Below are 24,190 nucleotides of genomic sequence, written 5' to 3' on the forward strand. Positions count from 1 at the left end.
TGTCACCTGAGACATGGATGGAGAAAGAGAAGTCGACAAGCAGGAAGTTAAGGCCTCCTGAGAGGAGCATTCCCCTTGTTTTACTCCTCAAAAATGGGAGGAAAATATAAGAGATATTAAAAGATTAAACTTCAAACTCTTTAGATCTTGATTAGCAGATAAACATGCATCCAATAACTTAAGAAACAATCTTCTGAAGATGAAAGGGATGAACAGGCTGATGCAGCACACTGCCATTTTAGTATGGTTTGAAGAAAATTAGATGTAGAAATCCTTCACCAAGAAAAGAGAATTAACTGCTCCAACAATTTGATCTTACAGTCTCTTTAAGATGAAGAACAAGAAAAGACAATGAAGTGAGGCACTGCACTTTTCTTCCCTTCTTCTTCTTCAGTCCACCCACCACGAGTTGTACAGTGAGCACATGCCCAGCTCAGGATTCCCTGATACATTAGCATATGATGTCTCAGTGAACTGCACATGAAACCCCATATATCTTTTGGGACCTCAGCCGACCTTGCAATATGTAAACCGGAGAATTAAGCTTTTACCGGTGTCTGCTTGATGCCATGTGTTTAGTACGGTGTTCCACACGTCCACCAACATTTCCTACTCATCTTGACAGTAGGTAGATCTTGGAATGTCAAGATGAACACAGCTTTGTTTTAGGTCTAACATAACACGACTTGGCTTTTGATACCCCGTGCTAAAGTGCAGGAATCTTCAGTCCTTAGAGCATGAAGAAATTATCTGGAAAAGAAGAGCACCCAAAAACAAGCTCAAAGATGACTTCTTGGAGCAGTCATACATGATGAGCTCTGTTGCTGCTTCTTTTAACTGTGTCACTTGACAGCAATTAACATTACTATTCTATGATTGCAATGGACGAACATCTTGTGATGCGATCATGGTTGGCTGTGTCCCGAGTCATGTGGGCGAATTATTGATCACAGATCATTGTTCTCCATCTTTTCATTTTTCTTTTGTGTTTATTTGGGGGATAATGGCATTTGGGATATTGCGATCAAGTTGAAGTCTCTTGTGTTTGATGAACGACCATTTAAGCTGTGCTCCGGTGGCCTGTCGATTTGCTTCACCCCGTCAGCTCTCTTTCCTTCCTTCTCCTTCCTGAGATTCCCAAAATGCTGCGTTTGCTTGCTTCTTCCTTGTTTCTGTGCGTTGCATCTCAACTGGCCGCAGCTTTCACAGATGGTGAGCTACTCTCACACTCTGTCTTGTGTAGCATAATAGTCATCTCCGTCTGCTTTTCTTCTTTGCTTCCCATGTCATGATCAGTTCAGAAAAGCACCATTTCACCTATTGCCAGATCTACTGCCGGTGCTTGGTGAGAATCCAAGTGAGTTCAGTTTAGGGTAGAAGAATGGTGTGGATGGTTGGGATGAACTCACAGTCCTTGCACTTACCGGCATTTACATCCCAAGAACTGCAGAGGGACACTAATGGATGCAGGGCAGGCTTCTTCCATCTGTATCGCCGTCACTTGGTTGGTGAGGATAGACACAGCAGGGGCAGAACAATAATTCCTTGTCCTCTTGCAGCTCAGAGGTGTCAGAAGCTGTGTTAATTAGATCTGAGCCAATTTGGTAGCTCAGAAAATCTACGTGATCGGGATTAGATGAATCATGCGGGGACTAATCCTTCGTCTTCTTCTAGCTTGATGACACACATGAACATTTACCCTGTTGCATTCCATGGAGTACAGTGCCTCGATGGACATGGCATTCACTGAACCTTGTGTGTGATGTGAAACCGGTGCAGGCTTGCTTCCCAATGGCAACTTCGAGCTGGGGCCGAAGCCGAAAGAGATGAAGGGCACGCAGGTGATCGGCCGCAACGCCATTCCCCAATGGCAGATCACGGGCTTCGTGGAGTACATCCAATGGGGGCAGAAGCAAGGGGACATGCTGCTGGTGGTGCCCGAGGGCTCCTACGCCGTCCGCCTGGGCAACGACGCCTCCATCAAGCAGAAGGTGAAGCTCTCCAAGGGGATGCGCTACTCGCTCACATTCAGCGCCGCCCGGACGTGCGCGCAGGAGGAGCGGCTCAACGTGTCGGCCTCCCCCGAGTCCGGTGTCCTCCCTATGCAGACCATGTACAGCAGCAACGGCTGGGACTCCTACGCCTGGGCGTGGCTGGCCAAGTCCGACGAGGTGGAGGTGGTGATCCACAACCCCAGCGTCTCCGAGGACCCCGCCTGCGGCCCCCTCATCGACTCCGTCGCCATCAAGCAGCTCATCCCGCCCCGCAGGACGAACAGTAAGCTCCCCTGCGCTCTCATGGCTCATCATGCATGCACGTGCTCTGCCTTGGATCTGATCTCATGCTTGATTCACTGCCACAGCGAACGTTCTGAAGAATGGGGGCTTCGAGGAAGGGCCGTACATCCTTCCCAACACCACATGGGGCGTCGTCATCCCTCCCCACATCGAGGACGACCACTCCCCGCTCCCGGGGTGGATGGTGGAGTCGCTCAAGGCGGTCAGGTACCTGGACGCCGACGACTTCTCCGTCCCGCGCGGCCGCCGTGCAGTGGAGCTCCTGGCGGGCAAGGAGTCGGCCATCGCGCAGGTCGTCCGCACCGTCCCCGGCCGCCGCTACGCCCTCGCCTTCGCCGTGGGCGACGCCGGCAACGCCTGCGAGGGGTCGCTGCAGGTGGAGGCCTTCGCGGGGGAGCACACCATGAAGGTGCCGTACGAGTCCAAGGGAAAGGGCGGGTGGAAGCGCGCGGTGCTCCGGTTCACGGCCACCGCGGCCCGCACACGCGTCGTCTTCTGGAGCTCCAACTACAACACCCGGAGCGACGACCTCAGCTCCCTCTGCGGGCCCGTCCTCGACGACGTGTCGCTGGTCAGCGTCCGCTACAGGAAGCTCGCGTGAGGGCGTCGCATGGATGCCGAAGCCGCCGCCGCCACCACGAGCGTGCAATTTGCCATCAATTCATTATTTTGTGTGCTATGCTCATCGCATAAACATATATATTGATTGCAAGTGCTTTATGATGTTATATTATTTGGGATGAGCCACATAAATTAAAGCACCATTTAAGGAGACTAACCAATATCTATCTTATCATGTCTTGCCTCCTTTGAGGACAATAGAATTATATTCAGTACCCAAAAAAAAAGGCTTATTAATTCTCTTTCAATATTCATTTCATCCATAAATATCTTGATGCTTTGTTCTTTCCAATTCTTGCTACTTGCTTCATATGGGCTGGCTTAATTTGTCCGTAGAAACATGACATGAATTGGGCTTCGGATGAGTCTACATCATCTGAGCTTTTACACTATGTTTCGACAAAAAAGATTTGTAAGATTAATGATTGATATAGGAAACATATACCAAAACCTCAATAGATATACCAAAACCTGAATAATTTTCTAATTACGAGTGGAAGGATCAACTACAAAAGATAAACATACGCACAAATTTCGTAGTCTGATGTTTTTTGTATTTCATAAATGTATTTTGAAAGTCTAACTTGAGCTTCGAAGAGATTGAGTTCGAAGTTTCCTCTCAAAACTGATATCGGTCGAGAGACGATGACTTAGACTCTCTATCATATTTAGTGTTTGAGGCACCTCAAGCGAAATCAAAGTCCTCAACTTTGTCAGGCTGTCAACCCATCATTCGAAGGGAATCAACGACTTCAAGCAACAACATTGATACATGTTTGCAAGGGCTCATATGGATATGGCTATGGCCTCTCCCTTGCTTTGTTCTTCTTCTCATCATGTCTCCCAAACCTTATTCCTCCTCTGATGGCTACAGTGATTTTGAAGGTGTTAGCAATTCCTCTTCGGCTAGCTAAGCCCATCTTCCACAAAAAAAAATCATGTTTTGTTGTTGTTGCAGCACATCCACAGGGTATCTTTAATGTTGGCTGCTAAACAAAACCTGCGCATGCTTGAGCCCATCAGTTCTGAGACACTGTTTCAAACATTGAAGGCTTCAAGGCCCAATACATACATAAGCTTCTTGATGGAAGATACATTAACCATTTCCAAGGCCTACCTCCTTAAAACCTACCATGGCCTTCTTTTTGCCATTATAACAAGAACACAAATTAGGGCCACAAAGGTAGCCATCAAGTTGTGTGGGTAGAGCATTTCTGCCTGTTGAAAGCAGATGGGACAGCATCATTGTTGGAATTCCTAGAATGAAACAGGTCACATGCCCTACAAGCCATACTTGGAACACAATAGGAACTATAAGCAGCAAAATTCTCTGTAGGATATGGTAGAGATGAAGTCTCCGAGTCTCAGCAGATCTGTGTGTGTGTGTGTGTGTGTGTGTGTCTTTGTCTTGACCGGTTTGAGGTGCTTCAGGACCATGGCAGGACCATTCTGAAACCAACTGAACCTATCTGAACATATCAGGACAAAGACCCACACAAACAGCACAGTCGACTGACCCCATCCCATCCTCCCTCTTGAGCTCAGCTGGGCGTGCCCTCATGCCCTCATGATGACGAGGAGTGGTCAGGTCGGGTGAACTGACACGACGGAGCTCATGGTGGGGGTCAGCAACAGCAGCCCGTCGACGTCGACACTCCCTCCGCCACTCCGCGTTCGGCGGCCGCGCGTTCGGTGTACCCCTTCTTGCCGCCACGCTACAAGAGGCAACAGCAGCACATGCCCCGCCCCTCCTCGTCGCGACTTTTCATCGAACAATTGGCGATGCTCGTCCGTCATGAGAAGGTGTGCAGATTGTCGTCGTAACTCCACGGCATCAACTGTACTTGACCAGCTATGGTTCTACAAGGTGCGAATTTATGTTGATTCCACGTCGCCGCAGATGGGAACAGTGGATTCAAATGTGGGATATATGTTGGCTTTTGCCGCCAACAATGACGCGGACATGCGGAGGAAGGGCTTCCCCACTGGGTGTTGGTGCAGGCGGCAGCATTTAAGGGAGGCGACAGCGAAGACTTCAAGGATGGGGACTGAAGATAGTGGTGGGGGATATCGGAGGTGTTGGATGTGGGCGTGGCCTGGCTGGAGGCTGTCGGCGAGTGGTCGGAGGCGATCCCGACCGCGACCGCTCCTCCTCCTCCGGTCGCCACTGCAGAGTGTTCCATTGCTAAAGCTCCGGAAATGGCCATTCCTTGTGCACATCTCCATCACAGTAAAAAACAAGCTAACATGACTCGGTGAATCTGCGCGATGGAGCCATGCAGTCTTGTTTCTCTCCCATCACATGTGATCTAGGAACAGATCTGCTGTGACGATCTCTTACCATGTCCGAATCATGCAAAGGCTTGATCCCATAGATGTGAGAGAGAGAGAGAGATCATTCTTTTGTTTACTGGTCTGACAGTGAGAAGGTAGATAGACATGGCATCCACCAGAATAATTATCGTCCTCTCTTCGTTGCTTGCATCAACTCCTTTGGAGGCTCTAACACAAACGCAGAGACAGTCCAAGAATCAGCAGTGGCTTCAACTTCATGTTTTGTCCTGGCTCGAGGACTTGAAGTGACTGCCATTTGCGTGTCTGGAGGAAGCGTTCGGCATTCATGGCCCAGCAGCTTGCATGTTAGTTGATGTCATTGCAAGCATATGATTGTAACAAGATCTTCCGCATCGGCAAAGCTGGAAGAGCTGATAGGTGCAAGATGACATGGCATCATCACGTCGCAACACGAGGTGATCGTCGAAAGCCAATCATACATAATCGAGAAATGGCTTTCAGATCGAAAAACACTTAAGCACCATGTGGCAATACATGGATGACTAATCGATCGTTTGAACCTCATGATTGGTGTGACTTAGACTAATCCGATCGATGTGAGCAACAGTGTGACGGAAGCCATGCCACGGTTCGGCTCAAGACATTGCACATTTCCCTCTAATCGTCAGTGATCCCTGATGTAATTGTCTCCCAAGTGATACATTCTCAAATAGACAATTTTACTTTAGTATCGATCTACTGGTTCGCTTAGATCGAACGTTAAGACTAATTTGATCGTCGGAAGGGTATTTGTTGGAATGTGCCTGACTCAGTTTTTGTATATTTAACATTTTACGAATCATAATTTGAACTGAGATTGACTTGGAATAGATCTGGATCATATCTGAATCATCATACCAACTCGAACAATCAAAATTTGTACTAACAAAAACCATTATAGAGCTTATGAGAGCTGATCAAGATGTTTGAACTTGTAGTTCTTAACACGAGCGACAGATTTACTTATCCAGCACAATACTTGCTGCAATGGCATTCAATTGAGCACTTCAACTCTCTCTCTCTCTCTCTCTCTCTCTCTCTCTCTCTCTCTCTCTTTCTCTCTCTCTCTCTCTCTCTATCTATCTATCTATCTATGGGGGAAGGACCAAACAACGAGATCTCTCTCTCTCTATCTATCTATGGGGAAAGGACCAAACAACGAGAACTGAGTCCATAGATCATGATCTACTAAATTCTTGAAATTTAACGATAGATTAAGCATAGGTACGCACACACACACACACACACGGACACACTCTCTCTATCTCCCTTGTCATCGCATTGATCAATAATTATACGGATATCTCGAGAATGAATGGAGATGAATCTTCCTTGACGATGATTTCAGCACTTATGATTTCCTCGCGGGTGAGCACGCCAAAATCCATAGTCTACCCCGGCATCAAGTACTACCGAGAAAGCAATCTAACAGCATCATGGACCTTAGGGTTTCACGGATATGCTACGAATGAATAAGGATTAATCATAGTGGTCAACCCTGCATGCTCCAAGATTATCTACCAAAAACACAAATCAGAATCAATGCCTGCTTTGACTCGAGTTCTCGTGGTGGTGACCAAATCTTTGATACGGTAAAGCATAATCTAGTCACCCAATTCTTTAAATACGAAAGAGACCGATGTAGATCTCCAAGATCTTGGCCGATGAGGGACGTGCATTTTAGTGGTGAAACTCGTTGGAGATGCTGGGAAAGTGGATGTGAAGACAGACTTTTTATCTTTCACTTTAGTTAGTACATCCTACACCACAAAGGTAATTAGGTGAGGGGAATTGCGATCCTGGTGAGCCAAGTTCGTTCTTACAGCAAAGCACAGAAAATGACAGCAAGCATGCAGTGATTGTCCAATGATCTCTTCCAAGATTGTGTGATGACCACAACCAACCGAGGCCCAGGGATCACTAGAGTTGGTCGGCATGCACCGGAGTTGCCAACCGGCTACTCCCTCGAAGGTTTAGGGTAGGCAATGGGCAGATAGAGTGCATGCTACGTTGGAATTGGATGACATGGATATCTATCTCGCTCACCTTGTCGAGGACAAATGACATGACGGCAACCAACCAAAACTCGCCGTCGGTGATGAATAGTGTGCCGAGCCGACAATGACAGCACGAATCCTAAAGCTCGATCGATCACGGTCTTTGCACCGTACGGAACCACAGCACGCGCGTCTCACGAGGGGGCCCTGCTGCGAAAAGACGGAGCACATGCGAGGCGCGAGGAAGACAGCGGCAGTAGCACAGAGACGACAGGCGGACACGGCTGGGGCAGCCTGCTCCGACGACGACAGCATCGCCATGAGATGTGTTCCCCCCCACCCGTCACCTCCATCTTCTCACCAATTATTGCCGCCATTATTATTCCTCCCACCTCTCTCTCTCTCTTGTTGCAGTCATCATGCTCGTAGCTGTTTCTAATCCGTCCACCAAGATCATGTCTCTCCGACGCTCGACTTGAAGAACAAACACATGAGAATATTTGGATTTCCCCCAGCATTGTTATCAACAGCGATATCTCCCCCTGCTCTCCTCTGTTGTATACCAATTTCTAAGGAAAGAACAAGGAAACCTTGTATGTCTATTTAACAATTACAAATCATAACATCTCAGTTACTTGGAATCCATTGCAAGAATCTTTTGTCAACTTTATATAAAAGTAATATATTATAATTAAATTAAATGAATTTAAATCTTCAAGTAAAATCTTCCTAGTTATCCATCTACCTCCATTAGATCACTATTGATAATTCTCTTTCATTTTTACTATTATACCTAATTATTTATATATATATAATTTTATTTCTTCATCTTTTATAGTAACTTTGTGTATCTACCACACTATTCTCATCTCAACAATATAAATATTTTTTATTTTTTATTTTAAATTTAATTTTTTTTTTCCAAATTTGAATTTAGCACATGCTTTCATATAAAACTCGTTAACTTACATACATATCATTGTAATTCATCTTCATTGGTTGTTATTATTTTATTATTTACTTTTTTATTTTAATATTTTATTTTTTATTTTAAATTTGAATTTAGCACATGCTTTCATATAAAACTCGTAAACTTACATACATATCATTGTAATTCATCTTTATTGGTTGTTATTATAATAGCGTTGAAACTCTAATTGACATCAAGACACTTCAAAGTATCACTTGCTTTATACATTTTTATTTTTCATAAATTTACCCTTTTTTAATTTTCATAAAAAAAATTTAAGTGATTTTAATTACCAAATTTTAAAATATTAAAGTCTTTATTGAGACATTCACGTTGGTTAGTGCATTTGTTACACAAGTAATGTGTATTACGTTTGAGTCACGTATGTACATCCTTTAATACAATAAAAATATTTTTTAATTTTTTTTAAAAAATACTATTAATAGTAGTTAAGTTTGTAGTTATTGGGTAAATATTAACGGAAGTGACATATATAAAAGATTTAAATTTTAAAAGATATGTATATAATTCTATACGGACAAATATGTAATTTTTGAAGCTTGAAAGCATATATATGTAAAAGCCCTAATGATGATATGACATTTTGTTGTTAAGGTGGATATATTAAAACTTATATTCGAATCTCATATTATCTCATATATATATATATATATATATATATAAAGTTAAAATTATAGGTTAAATATAATACATTCACATATTTATCATATTTAAAATTTAGAAATAACGTATTAGTTGTTAGAAATTTGATATTGATATCCCTCTAAATATTAGAATTCTTCGTATGTGTCCCTTTCGTTAATATTCATCCAAAATACAAAGATCATGATTAACACTGGTTAGCTAATTTGAGTTGAAAAATCGATATAAAAAAATAAAAAACCTGAAATATCCTTAATATTTCGGCTAATCACAGCTACCCAGAGTCAGCTAGGTTACATTAAAAAGATTTATAAAACATTAAATTATTAAAACACTTCTAATCTTTATATCGACTATCTGTGATTAATTAGTTTAAGTTAAAAGATCCATAAATACATAAACTATCTAAAATATATATCTTGAATACTCTTATAATCAAAATGAGTTTAAAGAATAATTTGTGGTTTCAACTTAAATTTAACACATTTAGAGAAAGATGAAGTTAAAAGGGGAGTACCCGAGACAACTGTGTGATGGTACAACTATAGCTTTTTGGAACAGTTTGCTTGTCATCTTTGTACCCATTTGAATTCCAGAGAATGCCCCCTGCCTGCCTGCCTGCCTACCTACCTACCTACCTACCTACCATCCATTCACTAGCTTTGTTTCTCCTGTTGGATCTGCAGTGCTCCCAGATCAAAACCTACAAGTTTTGGTACTCGAGGAAAATGAATGGGAGCATGAATTCAATACTTAAACTTATCCCCTGTTTCTGATCGTCGAGGGCGCAAGATCAAAATGCATGTGGAAATGCGTGCGCGTTCAAGCAGCTGCGGTGTAGTGGCAATATATCAAACAGGTGTCATGCAACAAAAGATAGTGGGGGGGTAGAATAGAATACGCCGGTGGGATGGACAAGGAATGCGTGGTTCGAAGCGGTGGTGGTGGTTCCTTTGGCGTGTCTCTCAATCAATCTTTTTGTCCTCGGCGCGCCGTGACGATGAGAGCAGTCCAAAGCGGGATGGCAGCTTACGAGGGCCGGCGTCGCTCCTCGATGCGATAGCAACGCTCTCTCCTCCTGTCGGCAGATATCCGTCCCCTGGCGCTTCGCGGCAGCTCTACACGCTTCCAGAGGACATAAATGCCAAAGCAGGCGAAGGCGATGGTCTCTCGTAGACGCCAACCGGCACAAGTGGTTACATAACGAACACCAGGCAGCGTTGGTGGAGAGGGGTAGTTTGGGTAGTTGGGAAGAAATCGCTCGATTCGTAGGGGCGGAGGCTAGAAAAGGCTCAGGGAGTGACGTGACGGGACAAGCTAAGCGGGTGGGGGGAAGATATAAAAGCGTAAAGGGCTAATGATTGGGAGCCACGTGGTCGGCAGGGATTGGCGACAGTGCCGGATCACCATGCCGCGGATTGCGTGGACGGCATGCCCGCAGGCGCACCGTATCTTAATTATTAATGTAAATAATTAATTAAGATCGAGTTTCGATTCGTACTTATTTGATGATAGAAAGCTAAGTTTATTTTTCTAAAAGTCATGTACTTAAAATTTTCTACCTAGCGAGCGTGGTCGGCAAACGGGGACCGTCGGATGGGAGAGTGAAGGTAGGGGCTCACGCGGCTACGGTGGCCCGCGTTCGCTTTCGACTGGAGAATCTTTGGAGTGTGAGGAGGGCGGAAGATAGCGACGATTCAGAGAATATTCTGTTCTCGGGGTGGCGTTACTGATGATGCCTCTAAAACCGATACCCGAGTAGAAAACGGAAAAGAAATCACCGTTAGATGTGGCAGAAGAAAAGTGGGAGTAGCAATACAGCAAGAGTGACTTGTAATGTTCTGTTCTTTTCATTTTTCTGCAATTGTCATTGAAAACATCAATCACGTCGAGGCATCGCATCGACGACAAGATACTCAAAACTGTTCCTACTCCTCCGTCAATCAAAATGGACTCCAATTTCTGTCTATCTCTGCTTGCACATCATATTCATATGACTAATTACATTTGTGAGATGGCAAAAGGCTTAATTTTTTAGATGGATAAAATATGAGAAAATTGTGAAAATAAATAATAAGATCGATTTGAAATGATCATTTTTCTGTATGTATGTATGTATGTATGTATGTATGTATCACTGACCTAAATCAAGTGATTTAGATTGCTAATTCAGAAAAATACATGGCCTGCCAAATCAATCCCAAAACCTAAAAGTATCATCATCAAGCATGCATAAAACAGGCAATTGAATCACTTGCATCGTCTCCAATTTGTCTTCTCTTACAGCGCAGGATGATTCCCCAATTAATTATGGGCAGAGAGGTAGGTGGAAGCCACCCAAGAAGGGGCTACCTGCTGCCATTAGTCTGGCCTTAATAGCAGGGCCCTGCCTAAAAATAGAGAACAAGGTAGGCTTAAATCAATCACTTGCATGTTTGGCTTTGGTGGTCAAGTGCAGGACAGGGAGGTCACTCACTCTATCGTGGGTGGCTCTGCAACATCTGACCTAATTCTTGCTAATGGACGCTGTGTTCAGGACACTCATGAGAATTCTGATTACGGTTTGACCCCCATGGGATTTGCTTGCCATCTTGATGATACAAAAAGAATTTTGCAGAGCATTTACTTTTTCTAACCTAAGAACATCAAGTTGGGAAGTGCTCATTCTTCTTAGATGTTGTGTTTCTTTTAAGAAAGAAGAAATGATGTTTGGAAGAGGCAAAAGAGAAGAAGCAGAGGCCAACATGATGTCAAGTCAAGTACAAACAAAAGGAGAGTGAATGGGACTCATCCAACCAAGATAAGAGGAGTGCAACTGGTAATGGTTCCCCAGACTTCATTAGAAGAAATCCAGGTAAGGGAAAGGAAAAAAGGATTGTGTGTCTTCTACTTGTTAGCAGCAGACACTTTTAGCACAGAGCAGAGACACAAAATGGTCCATCTTCCTGAGGCCCCTTTTGAATTAAATTTACATAGCTGAGACACAGACCATTAAGTATGAATGATCACAATGATGTGGTGGGGGGGACTTGGTCTAATACTCACTGCCATTTACAAATGCTGTAGCTCCAAAAAAAGTGGTACAAACATACATATCACAAAAGAAAAGCTCAAGCCTTGAGGAGAAAAAGAAGTCAACATTTGAGGGGTTTCAGGGAGACAATTTCTTTTGATAATGGAGGGGTTTGTCCCCAAGAGTTCTTAAGTGGTCAAATGAGGCAGCCATTGCTACATAGAATAATTGGGCAGTTAATAGTGCTCTGGTGACTTCAAATTATAGTACATCAAGTTGAAGAATGTTAGATGGGGGGGGCTGCCCTACTCTGTATTGGATGTATATCGACCAAAAATATTTATGGACCACCTAATAGTAGGTGGGTGTGCCAAATACTGTCCTGCATTATCTATGACAAAACATTTTGCACATTGATGTATATGATACCCAACTCTCTCTCTCTCTCTCTCTCTCTCTCTCTCTCCTTAATGCACTGTGGTGATGGACAGAGACATGTTCATCAATGATTTGCCATCACAGGGTTGCTGGATCATCATGGATGTGAGATGAGTGCTGGTCTACAGATAATACCTACTCTGGATGTGTCTCTTACAAGCTTGTGTGACCTCTCCACAGCAGATTACTTGTTTTAGCTCAATAAAACAAGCACAAAAAAAAAAAAAGGAGAATTCTCCTCCTTATCAGAGGCCCTAAAACCAGTACTGGGGAGTGATCCATATGGCTATATATTTTTTTGAGTTGGCTGTCTTAGCTTGTTGGAATAGGAAACAGATGATGCCAACCCTGTTTGATCAACATCATGCTTGTGCTCAGGGGTTGGAGTACTTTTTCTGTATTATATTCTCAGTTTCTTGTTGTTGAGTAAGCTTGCTTGCTTGCTTGACAAAGATATAGATGGCTCATACTTCAGCCTGATATGATAAAAGAATCTGTCTCTCATTTATGGCAGTAGGTCCCCAGATTAGGACATTAGACCTGATCATTGTCTTACACAGAGAAAAGGTGTTGGTTGGACTTAAAATAACTGGGGACAAAGAAAAATCTGCTGAAAGAAGCTCCATTTACAATCTGATTAATGACTTGCGGCTCATCAAACTCTACTGCAGGAAGCATGCTTTGGAGGACTTTAGACTCGAAAGTTTCTTGCGTGAGCGGCTTTTGCACTCTCAAAGATTCAGCTTGAATACCTTTTCATGAGTTTGAACTCTGTATATAGTCGCTTTGCTCTTCCACACCAAAAAGATTTCATGCTTGATGGCCGCCGACCACCACAAGGTGTTGCTCACAAGAAAAAGTAATCAAGACAGAGTTGAATGATTCAAGTTTTGCTAGAAATTGGCCATGGTTAGGTGATTCAAGAAGGTTCCAAAAAGGTTCAGGTTCTTGAAGGGTGCATGATTGATTGGCTAATGAGTGTGGGTTTAGCTTTCTCTGTCTTCCAGCTTTGGGTTGGATGCTGCTGCAAATCAATGACCTGAGAGAGAGAGAGAGAGAGAGAGAAATGGAGAACGAACAACTCCTGGGTCTTCCTTGAAGGAAGGGAAGCTGCTTCTTGTCTTGCTCACCGGCCGCCGAGCCCAAGGTGGGCGCATGAGTCCGAACCCCGAGCCCGAGCACTGGGGTTGTGCCCGCCCGACGCAGTGGGGAACAGGAGAGGCCCCATGCTGTCTTGGTTCCATTAGGACACCAGGTCGAAGGGAGAAAGAAGGCAGGGAGTGCAGAGTGGGCAGTCCCCATCTCGCCCCACGCAAGTCGGGGTGGGGGCATGTCCTTGTGGGCGGCACATCGGCCCGGCCGTAGCGGAGGAAGCCCCTCCGAGATGGACATCGGTGCCTCGTCGTCATGTGCTCCAATTTAAGTGCGTCCTTCCAAAACATCACCCTCTTCTGCTCCCTCTCCTTGGCACACTTGGCCAACACTCTTCCAAACACCCAAGTAATGCTCTCAGATCGCATCCGTCTCCTTTGCCTGTTAAACCCATATGCTTAGTTAACCTGCTGCACGAGATTAGTTTAAGGTTGCTTCCGAAATCTAATCTCCACTCGATTAAAGAATGATGGCAGTACTACTGCATTAGTACTCGATGACAACTCAAGGATCCCGGGCGTCTCTGTTATTCCAATAATCTTTCTTGTTTCTGGGAAGCTCTGAGGGCACCAGTCATGGTGATGCGTGGAGTGTTCTGAGAAGCTTCCCGTGCAACGCAAGCTTCCATTTATCACCCCCGCCCATGAGAGACTGCAGTGGCATTACTAATCATGTCAGATTTGGATGCGTAAATTATCATCGTTTATGTGGATCCAGGTCCTGTTATTGCACACACCCAACTGCAGAGAAGCTCTACAAAGCTGGATAGAATGGCAGCTTTGCGCAGGTCCATTATCCACTTGCAGTCTCGACTCTCCAAAAGCCAACACGGCGTTCCAGGCCTGGATTTTAGATTAATATTGCATAGTGCTTTCTGCATTTGTACTTGCAGAATCACAGTCTCTTCTCGAGATCTTAGCTGCTCCACCAACCAAGATCAAAATCTTCACTGTTGTTGCAACAAGTTCTATGGCACATCACGGGGATTTACTCTGTCTCTTTGACAAACGCAATGTGTATGATCCGCAATAATCCCCCATGGCAAAGCAGCTTCTTCCTGTGAGCACACACCACCAACTTAGCGCTCTCTCTCTCTCTCACTCTCTCTCTCTTTCTGCATGGATCAAGAAAAGTACAGTTTCGCAGAGTTGAAAGGCAGCAGAGCTGCGGGGGGCCCTTGGGCACATCTGGCTGCTCCCGAGAACAACTACTTGAGAGAAAAGTAGCAGCAAATGCAGCTTCCAGCATTGGCTGGAGCTGAAACTTTGGCCCTTCTTTTCTGCCGGTTTCTAACTTGTATAAAGCCCCTTTAATGCTGCTGCCGCTGCCGCTGCTGCCCTCCATTTTCAGAGCCTCTCTAAGCTTCTCTTTTTTTGCCTTTCTCTGGAGAAGGAGAAATAAATGCCACCATTCTTGCCAGAGAGCGACGCTTCTCATAATGGACCTGCGCGTTCTGAAGGCAATCATCACAAGCGGCAGTCTTCTTCTTCTTCTTCTTCTTCATCTGTTACACTACTACTTATTTCCCCTTTTAAATGCTTTGTCCCTTCTGCTAGTCTCCTCCTCCTCCCTGATGCAAATTCTTCAAAGAAAAAGTTGTCGAAAAAATGATCTTTGAATCTCAATCTTTCATCGAATCATCATTCCAAAATAATGTGAATATATATATGCAATTATATGCATGTATATTATATCTTCACGTACCCCATGCTGCTGCTCTTGTAGCTGCTGATTAATATGGGAAACCAACAAAGGGAGCACACCGAGACAACACATAGGTCTGTAGCCATTTCTCAAAGGTCACTTTAGTAATTAGACCAACTCAATTTGCTCCCTCGTTGACCCTTATAACCCCGACGGCGGCCCCAACGGCGCCGGCCCTGCTACGCCTATATAACCCCACACACCTATCCCTCCTTACCCCTCCCCCCCTCTCTCTCTCTCTCTCTCTCTCCAAATCAAAACCTATTCCTCTCCTCATCCTCAACTCTTTTTGTACTCAACCCACCCATCTGTGTTGCTATAAAAGAGGACCAGACCGCAGTTGAGAGGCGCGGCTTCTGTTTCTGTTGTTGTCGTTGTTGTTGTCGTGTCAGCTAGCACTGCTGCTGCTGCTGCTGCTGCTGCTGCCAGCCACTGGAGCGCTTCTAGGAAACCGAGGTGGGAGGAGGAGGAGGAGGAACAGGGAAGATAAGAGAGCATGAGCTATACGGTGGTGGGGTGGTCATGGAGGTGGTGCTTGTCCCTGGGCATCATAGGGGCTTGCATGTTCGTGGCGCTCAAGGTGTTGGACTTCCTGTGGTGGCGGCCGAAGAGGCTGGAGGAGCACTTCGCAAGGCAGGGCATAAGAGGCCCCCCCTACCGCTTCTTCGTCGGCTGCGTCAAGGAGATGGTCGGCCTGATGCTGGACGCTTCCTCCAAGCCAATGATGCCTCAGACCTCTCACAACATCCTCCCAAGAGTCCTCTCCTTCTATCACCATTGGAAGAAGATCTACGGTACTTGCTCCATCCTTCCCGCTCCTCCTCCTCCTCCTGCTTCAGGGGTCTCTGTTCTTACTCTACTTTGGTGGCGCTTGTGGTTGGTGGTGATCATTGTTCGTTTGCTTCTTGGGTTTGCTTTCCACGCTTCTTCTCTAGTCTATATTTCCCTTCCATGCATTGAGCCCTACGGGACGATTGTGCTTGTTAATTTTGGGCTCCGGCGAGCCTCCTTATTTCTGTGCTCGAGGACGGTGAGCAATTTCCTGTTCTCATCATCCATGTTTAATGTGTCCTCTCCTCCTCCCTCTCGATTGCTGTCAGGATCTTTTGCTCTTGTGGTGGTGGGGCAATTCAAGGCTTGCTAGTTTCTTTGTTCCATCCCATATTGAATCATATGGTTTTGGAGCTTTCTGAGCTTGAATATTGAATTATGGGATCTAGTTTTCTTCCTCTTCCTTTTTTGTGATGCATAATTTAGCTATTAACTGACCATACGAGCTTTACTGCTGTACCAGCTTGAGGTTTTTGCCTTTATCCACTTAGAGAGACTCAATGATGCCCTTTCAGCTCTCAAGTTCTGTAGTTGTTGTTCTCGCTCTTTTTCTCTGTCCCACTTCTGAAATCTTGCTTGGCTGCTCTGCTCTGCTCTGCTGCCCCCATAACATAATCTTTCACCTTCTCTTTTCCTCCCCTCTCATGTATTTATCTACCTCAATTGACTGTCCTTCTTGGTTCAATCAATCCTTTTCTTGTTGCTGAATCAGACTCCTTTTGCAGGCTCCACATTCCTGCTGTGGTTCGGCCCTACCCCGCGCCTCACTGTCGCAGACCCCGACCTCATCAGGGAGATCTTCTTGTCGCGGTCCGACGTCTTCGAGCGCTACGAGTCCCACCCGCTGGTCCGGCAGCTCGAAGGCGAGGGGCTGGTGAGCCTCCGAGGCGAGAAATGGGCTCATCACAGGAAGGTCCTCACCCCCACCTTCCACATGGGGAACCTCAAGGTAAGCACCTCATTCCTTACCTGTTCGATTGCTAGTGCGACCCTTTCTCCAGCAGCGGTAGACTGGCAACTAATCTCACCGTGGCCCTGGATCAGCTCCTGATACCTTTCATCGGGAAGACGGTTCTGGATATGGTGGAGAAGCTGCCGACCTCCGGCGACGAGGTGGAGATCGACGTGTCGGAGTGGTTCCAGACGGTGACCGAGGACGCCATCACCCGGACAGCATTCGGCCGGAGCTACGACGACGGCAAGGCCGTCTTCCAGCTGCAGGCCCAGCAGATGGTCTTCGCGGCCGAGGCCTTCCGCAAGGTGTTCATCCCCGGCTACAGGTATCAGTCTCTGCTCGTGTCATGCTCTGCTACTGCCCTCCGTGGACGTTTGACTAACGTTGGATCTCATAGGTTCCTGCCGACGAAGAAGAACACGAACTCGTGGAAGTTGGAGAAGGAGATCAAGAGGAGCCTGATCAGGCTCATCGGCCGGCGGAAGGAGCGGCTGGGGGAGGAGGGGAAGCCCGACGGCAGCGTGAAGGACCTGCTGGGCCTGATGATCGACGCGAGCGCGTCGAAGCAGGGCGCGGTGCAGGCGGCGTCGCCGAAGCCTGTTTCGTCACCGCCGTCGACGATCACCGTCCGGGACATCGTGGAGGAGTGCAAGACCTTCTTCTTCGCGGGAAAGCAGACCACCTCCAACCTGTTGACGTGGACGACGGTGCTCCTGGCCATGCACCCGGAGTGGCAGGAGCGCGCGCGGGCGGAGGTCCTCCGCGTGTGCGGTGCACGTGATCTCCCTACCCGCGATCACCTCGCCAAGCTCAAGACGGTACCGCCCCCATCTGTCTCTCCCTCTCTCTCTACCCCGTCAGTAGGGGTAATTCGGTCAATTACTAAATTTACGTGTCGTCTTCGTTTCTTCGGCTTATTTTGGGCAGCTGGGGATGATACTGAACGAGACGCTGCGGCTGTACCCGCCGGCGGTGGCGACGATCCGACGGGCGAAGGCGGAGGTGGAGCTGGGCGGGTACCACATCCCCCGGGGGACGGAGCTGCTGATCCCCATCATGGCCGTCCATCACGACGCACGGCTGTGGGGCCCGGACGTGACCCAGTTCAATCCGGCCCGGTTCGCCGACGGCGCCAGCCGCGCCGCCCGCCACCCCACCGCATTCATCCCCTTCGGCCTGGGCCCTCGGATGTGCATCGGCCAGAACCTGGCCCTCCTCGAGGCCAAGCTCACCGTCGCCGTCCTCCTCCAGCGCTTCGCCTTCCGCCTCTCCCCTTCCTACGTCCACGCCCCAACCGTCCTCATGCTCCTCTACCCCCAGTACGGCGCCCCCATCCTTTTCCGCCCCCTACCTCTGCCGTCCGATCCCTCAACGACGGCCACGACTCACACCCAAAGCCTCTCGTGACAGACTGCTTCCTCCCTCCATCATCTTCTTCTATTACTGTCATGACTTTGACCCTCTTGGTATCATCATACACGTTGACCAAACCACCCTGTAAGCTTGTGCCTCGACTATGTGACCAGTGACCACCACCACTACTAACTTGGCCGTCCTCTGCAATGTAAAAGCTCGGGATACCCTTAACACTGCACCTCTTTAGGTGTCAATGAAGCGAAACCAGTCTTCCTCTCTCCTTTTTCTCCTCTTCTTTTTTTTTTGGTCTACATCTCCACCATTGCTTTGGTGCTTGTACTACTACTGTATTATACCCCTCCTTCCAGCTTTTGCAATACACGATTTGTTTATCCTTGTCTTCTCGCTCTCTTGCACTCTGCTCTAAGGAATAGTGTTTCTTCATCAAGCTTTGTCACTGCAGAAGAATCGACTGTTGTGGATGACCCAGATAAAGGGAAGTGTGGTGGTGGAGTGCAGCTACGACAACAGTGGAAGCACCACCAAAAGGGTGCGCAGAGAAAGAAGATGATTGGCGCGTTCCGGCCGCGACAATGAATCAACGGGGGATTGAGATGCCGAGAGAGGGGGGGGGGGGAGGGAGGGAGTGAGGGCGGAGTCGGAAGCTTGTCTGCTTGCTGTGTCTGTGTGTGTGTGTGTGATCAGAGAACAGAGTGTGGGAGTGTTGGAGCAGAACAGGGTGTCCTGTTGGCTAGCTGTCACTCCGTGGTACAGACAAAAACGCAGACAGAGTGCCGGCACTGTTGCAGCGCACATAATCTCTGGCGCGGTGGACCCGACGGAGCAGGAGCAGGAGCAGTAGCAGTAGCAGGAGCAGGTCGGGGCTCGCGGACAGGGTGGTGAGGTGCTTTCGGCACTTTCCCGGTCGTTGCGGACAGAGTCGTTGAATCACTGTTGGATTGCAGCATTGATTGCTTAACCAGTTGCATGAATTGTCCACGTCCCGACTCCAAAGCACCGGCTTCCCTGCTCAGATGCCCTCTTGCCACCCCCCCATTTACTCAAAACTCATCGTCCGCCTACCACATGTTCGTCAAAATGCCAGACGCCATGCACTCGGTTTTCGAAACCTTGCATCAAATGCCACCGTCTGTCGTGCTCCAGCGATCACCCCCTTGCTAATCTTGATTAGGTTTGCAGACAAGCATGAGAGGTGATGCCACATTGACATGCAGCAGAGAGGGGGACACCTTCATTGTGATAAAAAGCAATACAGTAGTACTTCATTCATGACTGGTGGAGTGGCTCACCATTCTCTCTCTCTCTCTCTCTCTCTCTCTGCTTTCCTGCCACCACACTTGACAATGCCAGTGGCACAACATACCACTGCATGTGTTGCTGCACACCTCTCTCTCTCTCTCTCTCTTCTTTATGGATGTTTGGGCACTCAAACCTTATTGAGCAGTGAAAGGTAGATTCATATGATGGTAAGCAGCCTTTCGCAAGTATTGAACCCCAAGATATGTGTTTCTCATGTGTCTCTGGTCCCCATGACAGCATGTGGAAGAGGAGTCATACCTCAATCCTCCTCTTCGCTTCTCCTCCTCCCTTCCTATAAAATATGGGAAGCATCCCAATGTGCATGTGATCCTTCTACATGCCATAATTACCTTTCAGATTTAAATACCACACAATCTAACCCCAGGCACAGACACACTAGTTTTATCTTCTCAGTCTCCTCCTAAACCATCTCTGTAGCCCTCTGCCAGGGGATTCATTCATCCATCCACACCAACATGCAGCATGAGCTTTACTTCCACCATTGCCTCACCTTTATCCTTGGATGCTGATCTAAAAAGGAGTGAGAAATCATGGGAAATCTCATCCTGATGTGCTTGTAAACCCTTGGGAAGAAGAAGAAGCCATTCCTCTCCATGCTTTATGGAACAAGGGGTGGATAATGCCTGTCATGCAGTAAACTAATAGCAGCACCCCCCAAGGCTTCCTCATCATAGCAGCAGCACTACTTTTGTGTATGCATGCATCCATGCATGTGTCTGTGTTGATGCGAATAACCGGAAGCTTTCATTCCCAATGCAGGGCACTGAGGATTCAAAGTAACCTGATGGCCATGAAGGGCAAGTAGGAAGCAGGAGATGAGTTTGGAGTCCTTCAAGAGGGTACCATGTCCTTTCTCTTTCTTCAAAGAGGCCTTTAGTTTATGACCCAACTTGATTCTCCTGCTTGCGGCAAATCCCTATCACACTATTACTTAAATGCAACTGTACCCATTTGAGCTTATCTCGAAAGAACACACGAAAGACATATTCCAATGTTAAGCACACAGGATCTCTGTGCATGTGAAAGAAATGATATAACCCAAGTAATCCATATAAAATTGCCTCAGTAGTCCATGTTTAGCTGGACCAAAACTACTTCTTCTTAGCATCAGCACAATCTGTTTGTATCTTCCTCTAAAACTAATCCCCCCTCCCTCCCCCTCCCTTGTGCAGGAATAGTAAGGAAAGAAGGAGAGCCCAGAGAATCCAGTAGCATTTTGGAATCTTTTTACATGCAAGAAGGTGGTCAACTTACATTTTTTTGGCACCTCATGCAATCATGCGAAAACCATGATAACTTAATCCTTCTTCACCTTAATAATGCAGCTAATGATACGGCAAACTATTTAATACAAGGTGGTAATGTGATGTCAAAGAAGAGGCAAAACCAGGTTACTACAGCAGACTTGCAGCATCAGATAACTATAGAAAGATTGATGTGGAATGGCATTAATTAGAATCTACATCCTGGACTACAGTGCATCATCAGCCTTATAATAACAAGTGGTGTTGGACATCATCGATATGAGTTTATGTGACTTTTAGAGGCTCTGAAACCACAATTGCTGCTCTTCTTTCAGCCTTCAGGAAGCCAGTCGAGCAAACATGCGAGATTTGACAAAGGGAAATCTCATAGGAAGGGAATATATATATATATATATATATATATATATATATATATATATATATATATATATATAGGAATATTTAAATATTTATTTAAAATTTTTAGATCACACTCTATCTTTTAGATAATTTTTTTCTTATTTAATTTTATTAAAGTTATCCTAATTGCTATAAATAATTTATTTTTCTATCTTTCTTACAAATCGCATACATTCATCTCAATTAAGTATCCAATTTTCAGAAATCGATTTAGTTGAAGGCTATTTTGGGGTACACCAATTAATTTCGACTGATGAGGAATGACAACCTCTCAGAAAGTAATACTTTCATGTCCAGAAAGAAAACCCCTCCTATTCTGCCTGCAGTGTTCAATGCATCAGGCGATTATGAACTCATGAAACATGAGCTAAGATCGATCAAGAATTCCACACATTTAACACATTCCTGCGATCAATCATTCATGCCCGCAAACTGTTTGCACAAATGTTGTCAGTTTCTGCTGGCACATGAATGATCGAATCCAGTAGCAGCCTCCACAACACGCCGTTAGATCAAACTGCGATCTCCCCTTCCATCTCCGGCTGCAGCGGCGCCCCCCAAGGGGCTCTGAGAACAAGAAGGCTACAAGACCCTCCCCCGCGACAAGAATCAAACCAAAACACATGTCCAACATGGAAGCTGTTGGTCGTTAGGCGTGCCGACAGCCGTCCGACCGAAGCCTCGCAACAGCTGCAGCCCAGGTGCTGCGCTCTTTTCTTTAACCACAGGGCGGGGGTTCTCGCAGTGGCATTCCGTCGAACACATGGCGCGCAGCCTGAGAGACGCTGGCTCGGGTGCTGCGCTGCCATGGATTCCATCTCACATGAGGCCGCAGGGGGCTCACAAAACCAGACCCGGGGGAGGCATGAACAGACGCCTCTCGTATTCTAATGGCCTGCACTCCCCCTAGTAAATTGTTTGAGATCTCGTCTCATCACAGCTCACTTTGTTTGGTGCCCCTCGGCCACTGCTGCCCCCAGCTAAATGCCAAAGGCCGGTCCTTCATCTGCGCCAATCTGTCGGGGGTATGGAAGACAAGGGGAGCATCGCCATCTCCTTCTCCATGATTGGCAAGTCTCCCACTCCTCCATGGAATACTCTATTTTATGTGTCCTGCACTGCTGCTTCTCCCTGTCTTCTCTCCTCCACAGAGTGGTTGGGTTACAGCTGCGTGTGAGCTAATTGTTGCAGCTCAAATCACGCTTAGCTGTAACAGTGATCCACTCTGTTAATTTATATTTCCTCTTATATTTCTATAGACTTTGATCGCCCAAACAATAATCTCAATCGTTTGGGCGTTCATCGGAGAAGATAGAAGGTGGGTTTGGGGAAGAAGTCTCCAATAGGAGATCTAAAAGCTCATCTCCAATAGTTTGACTTTGATTTGGCATTTAGTGCTTAATTGCATGGTTTATACATCTCTTCATAGAGGTCAACACCTTTTTCCTCAGGCAGTCACCGAGGCATATAACTATTGGAGCTTACAAAGTCAACCGTCTTTGCATCTCCACACAAATCATAATTATCTTCTGCCTAAGAAGATAATCTTCAGACATTCAATTTTGCTTATGCATACCGATCATATTAATAATCTTTTGTGGTTTCAGTTTTTCTTAATCTACAAAAAAAAAATTCAGGTTTACATTCGTAAGTTAGTAATTACTCACTAAGGAGCATGAAATCTTATCATGGTGTTTGGGTCCCAAGTTTTTGGTTCAAGGCTTAATCTATAGTTTGTCCTTCTTGATTGCTTAAATTTGTGGGTTGACTTTTTTTGTAGCACCTAATTTATGGTTTGACAGTTTATGGTTGACTAATTGCTTAACTAATACAAAGTCTTTAGTGGCTTAATTATTTTCATCCTAGAGAAATTTCAAAATCCTTTAGGGTAAAAAAATATGCTTTTTGTTACCTCCTATAAAATAAGAAATGCATTTGCCCTTCTCATTTCCTATTGTAAGATCAAGGGATTGCTCAGATGTTCTATGAACAACAAAAAGCTTCTAACTTTGTCATAATAATTATCACCACTTCCAAATCATCTGTAAAGTCAAATTAGTAAATGTGATAGATTGACCAAGTTTAACAACAGGGAATTTAAATTAAATGGAGATGATAACTAGATATAATTTCCTGCTCCAACAACATGTTAACACAAATCAACTTTCACCAAAAAAAATCTGAAGTAAATGTGACAGGATTCAATTATCTTGAAAAATTCTAACAAATATTGTTTCATTTAATGCAAAGATTCATGAGCAGTATCAAGTCAACTCAGACAACTATATAACCTTAAAGCAATATTGCAAACTACAAAGAGTCAACTTCTAGACTCTCTTATCAGCCAACATAAAGAGACAACCCAACATGAACATATGGAGATATCAACATCACAAGCACTGTTTGGTCGGGTAATTAGAGCATAATTAACTGAGAAATGAAACTTACCTTCTTAACTTGTGATACATCAGGTCACATGAGACACATCCACACTCTTCTTCATCTCTCAGTGAATCTCCACCAATCCAACATGAACAGTTGCATGTCCTACTTCAAATAATTAATGCAATGCTGTTGCTTTCCTTCAATGAATAGATGAGCCAAACAGCTAACATCATCAACAGGCAATAATGCACACAAGAAAAGAGAGAGGGAGGTTGGGAACATACACCATGAGCATATCCACATTAGCCTGGAATCATGTGGGGTTTTCCTTCCTGCACAATGACTTCAGAACGGCAACAGCCAGGCAGAGAAAGAAACTATATGGCCACTGAAACAAATGCCAAAAGGCTATTAGTTCGGACCACTGCTTTTTGGTCCACCATTACAGCCTACATAATAACTCAAACTG

At 45.7% G+C, this 24,190-nt stretch overlaps 2 protein-coding genes across 3 annotated transcripts; both read left to right on the plus strand.

Annotated features, from left to right (window-relative positions):
• The first annotated feature begins 1,054 nt into the window (after positions 1 to 1,054).
• Positions 1,055 to 3,079, plus strand: LOC135606007 (BIIDXI-like protein At5g11420). The gene is made up of 3 exons (XM_065096692.1): positions 1,055 to 1,212; positions 1,780 to 2,277; positions 2,363 to 3,079. Exons 1-3 carry the CDS (start codon positions 1,143 to 1,145, stop codon positions 2,896 to 2,898), a joined length of 1,104 nt encoding a protein of 367 aa, XP_064952764.1. The 5' UTR covers positions 1,055 to 1,142; the 3' UTR covers positions 2,899 to 3,079.
• A 12,314-nt stretch (positions 3,080 to 15,393) lies between these two features.
• LOC135606008 (cytochrome P450 734A6-like) lies at positions 15,394 to 18,727 on the plus strand. 2 transcript variants are annotated; one of them, XM_065096694.1, is made up of 5 exons: positions 15,397 to 15,983; positions 16,746 to 16,969; positions 17,065 to 17,300; positions 17,373 to 17,793; positions 17,903 to 18,727. In XM_065096694.1, exons 1-5 carry the CDS (start codon positions 15,686 to 15,688, stop codon positions 18,380 to 18,382), a joined length of 1,659 nt encoding a protein of 552 aa, XP_064952766.1. In that variant the 5' UTR covers positions 15,397 to 15,685; the 3' UTR covers positions 18,383 to 18,727. The 2 variants fall into 2 exon arrangements, with proteins under 2 accessions (XP_064952765.1, XP_064952766.1); XM_065096693.1 differs by having other exon boundaries at positions 15,394 to 15,983; positions 17,065 to 17,793.
• Positions 18,728 to 24,190: the final 5,463 nt, after the last annotated feature.

This window comes from Musa acuminata, chromosome BXJ2-2 (genome assembly GCF_036884655.1).
Source record: "Musa acuminata AAA Group cultivar baxijiao chromosome BXJ2-2, Cavendish_Baxijiao_AAA, whole genome shotgun sequence".
In the NCBI taxonomy this organism is placed as follows: domain Eukaryota; kingdom Viridiplantae; phylum Streptophyta; class Magnoliopsida; order Zingiberales; family Musaceae; genus Musa; species Musa acuminata.

Coding starts and splice junctions, on each gene's coding strand:
- LOC135606007 (XM_065096692.1), top strand. CDS start 1,143: ATGCTGCGTTTGCTTGCTTCTTCCTTGTTTCTGTGCGTTGCATCTCAA. Junction 1,213..1,779: donor GGCCGCAGCTTTCACAGATG/GTGAGCTACTCT, acceptor AAACCGGTGCAG/GCTTGCTTCCCAATGGCAAC. Junction 2,278..2,362: donor CCCGCCCCGCAGGACGAACA/GTAAGCTCCCCT, acceptor TCACTGCCACAG/CGAACGTTCTGAAGAATGGG.
- LOC135606008 (XM_065096693.1), top strand. CDS start 15,686: ATGAGCTATACGGTGGTGGGGTGGTCATGGAGGTGGTGCTTGTCCCTG. Junction 16,970..17,064: donor TCCACATGGGGAACCTCAAG/GTAAGCACCTCA, acceptor GCCCTGGATCAG/CTCCTGATACCTTTCATCGG. Junction 17,794..17,902: donor ACCTCGCCAAGCTCAAGACG/GTACCGCCCCCA, acceptor TATTTTGGGCAG/CTGGGGATGATACTGAACGA.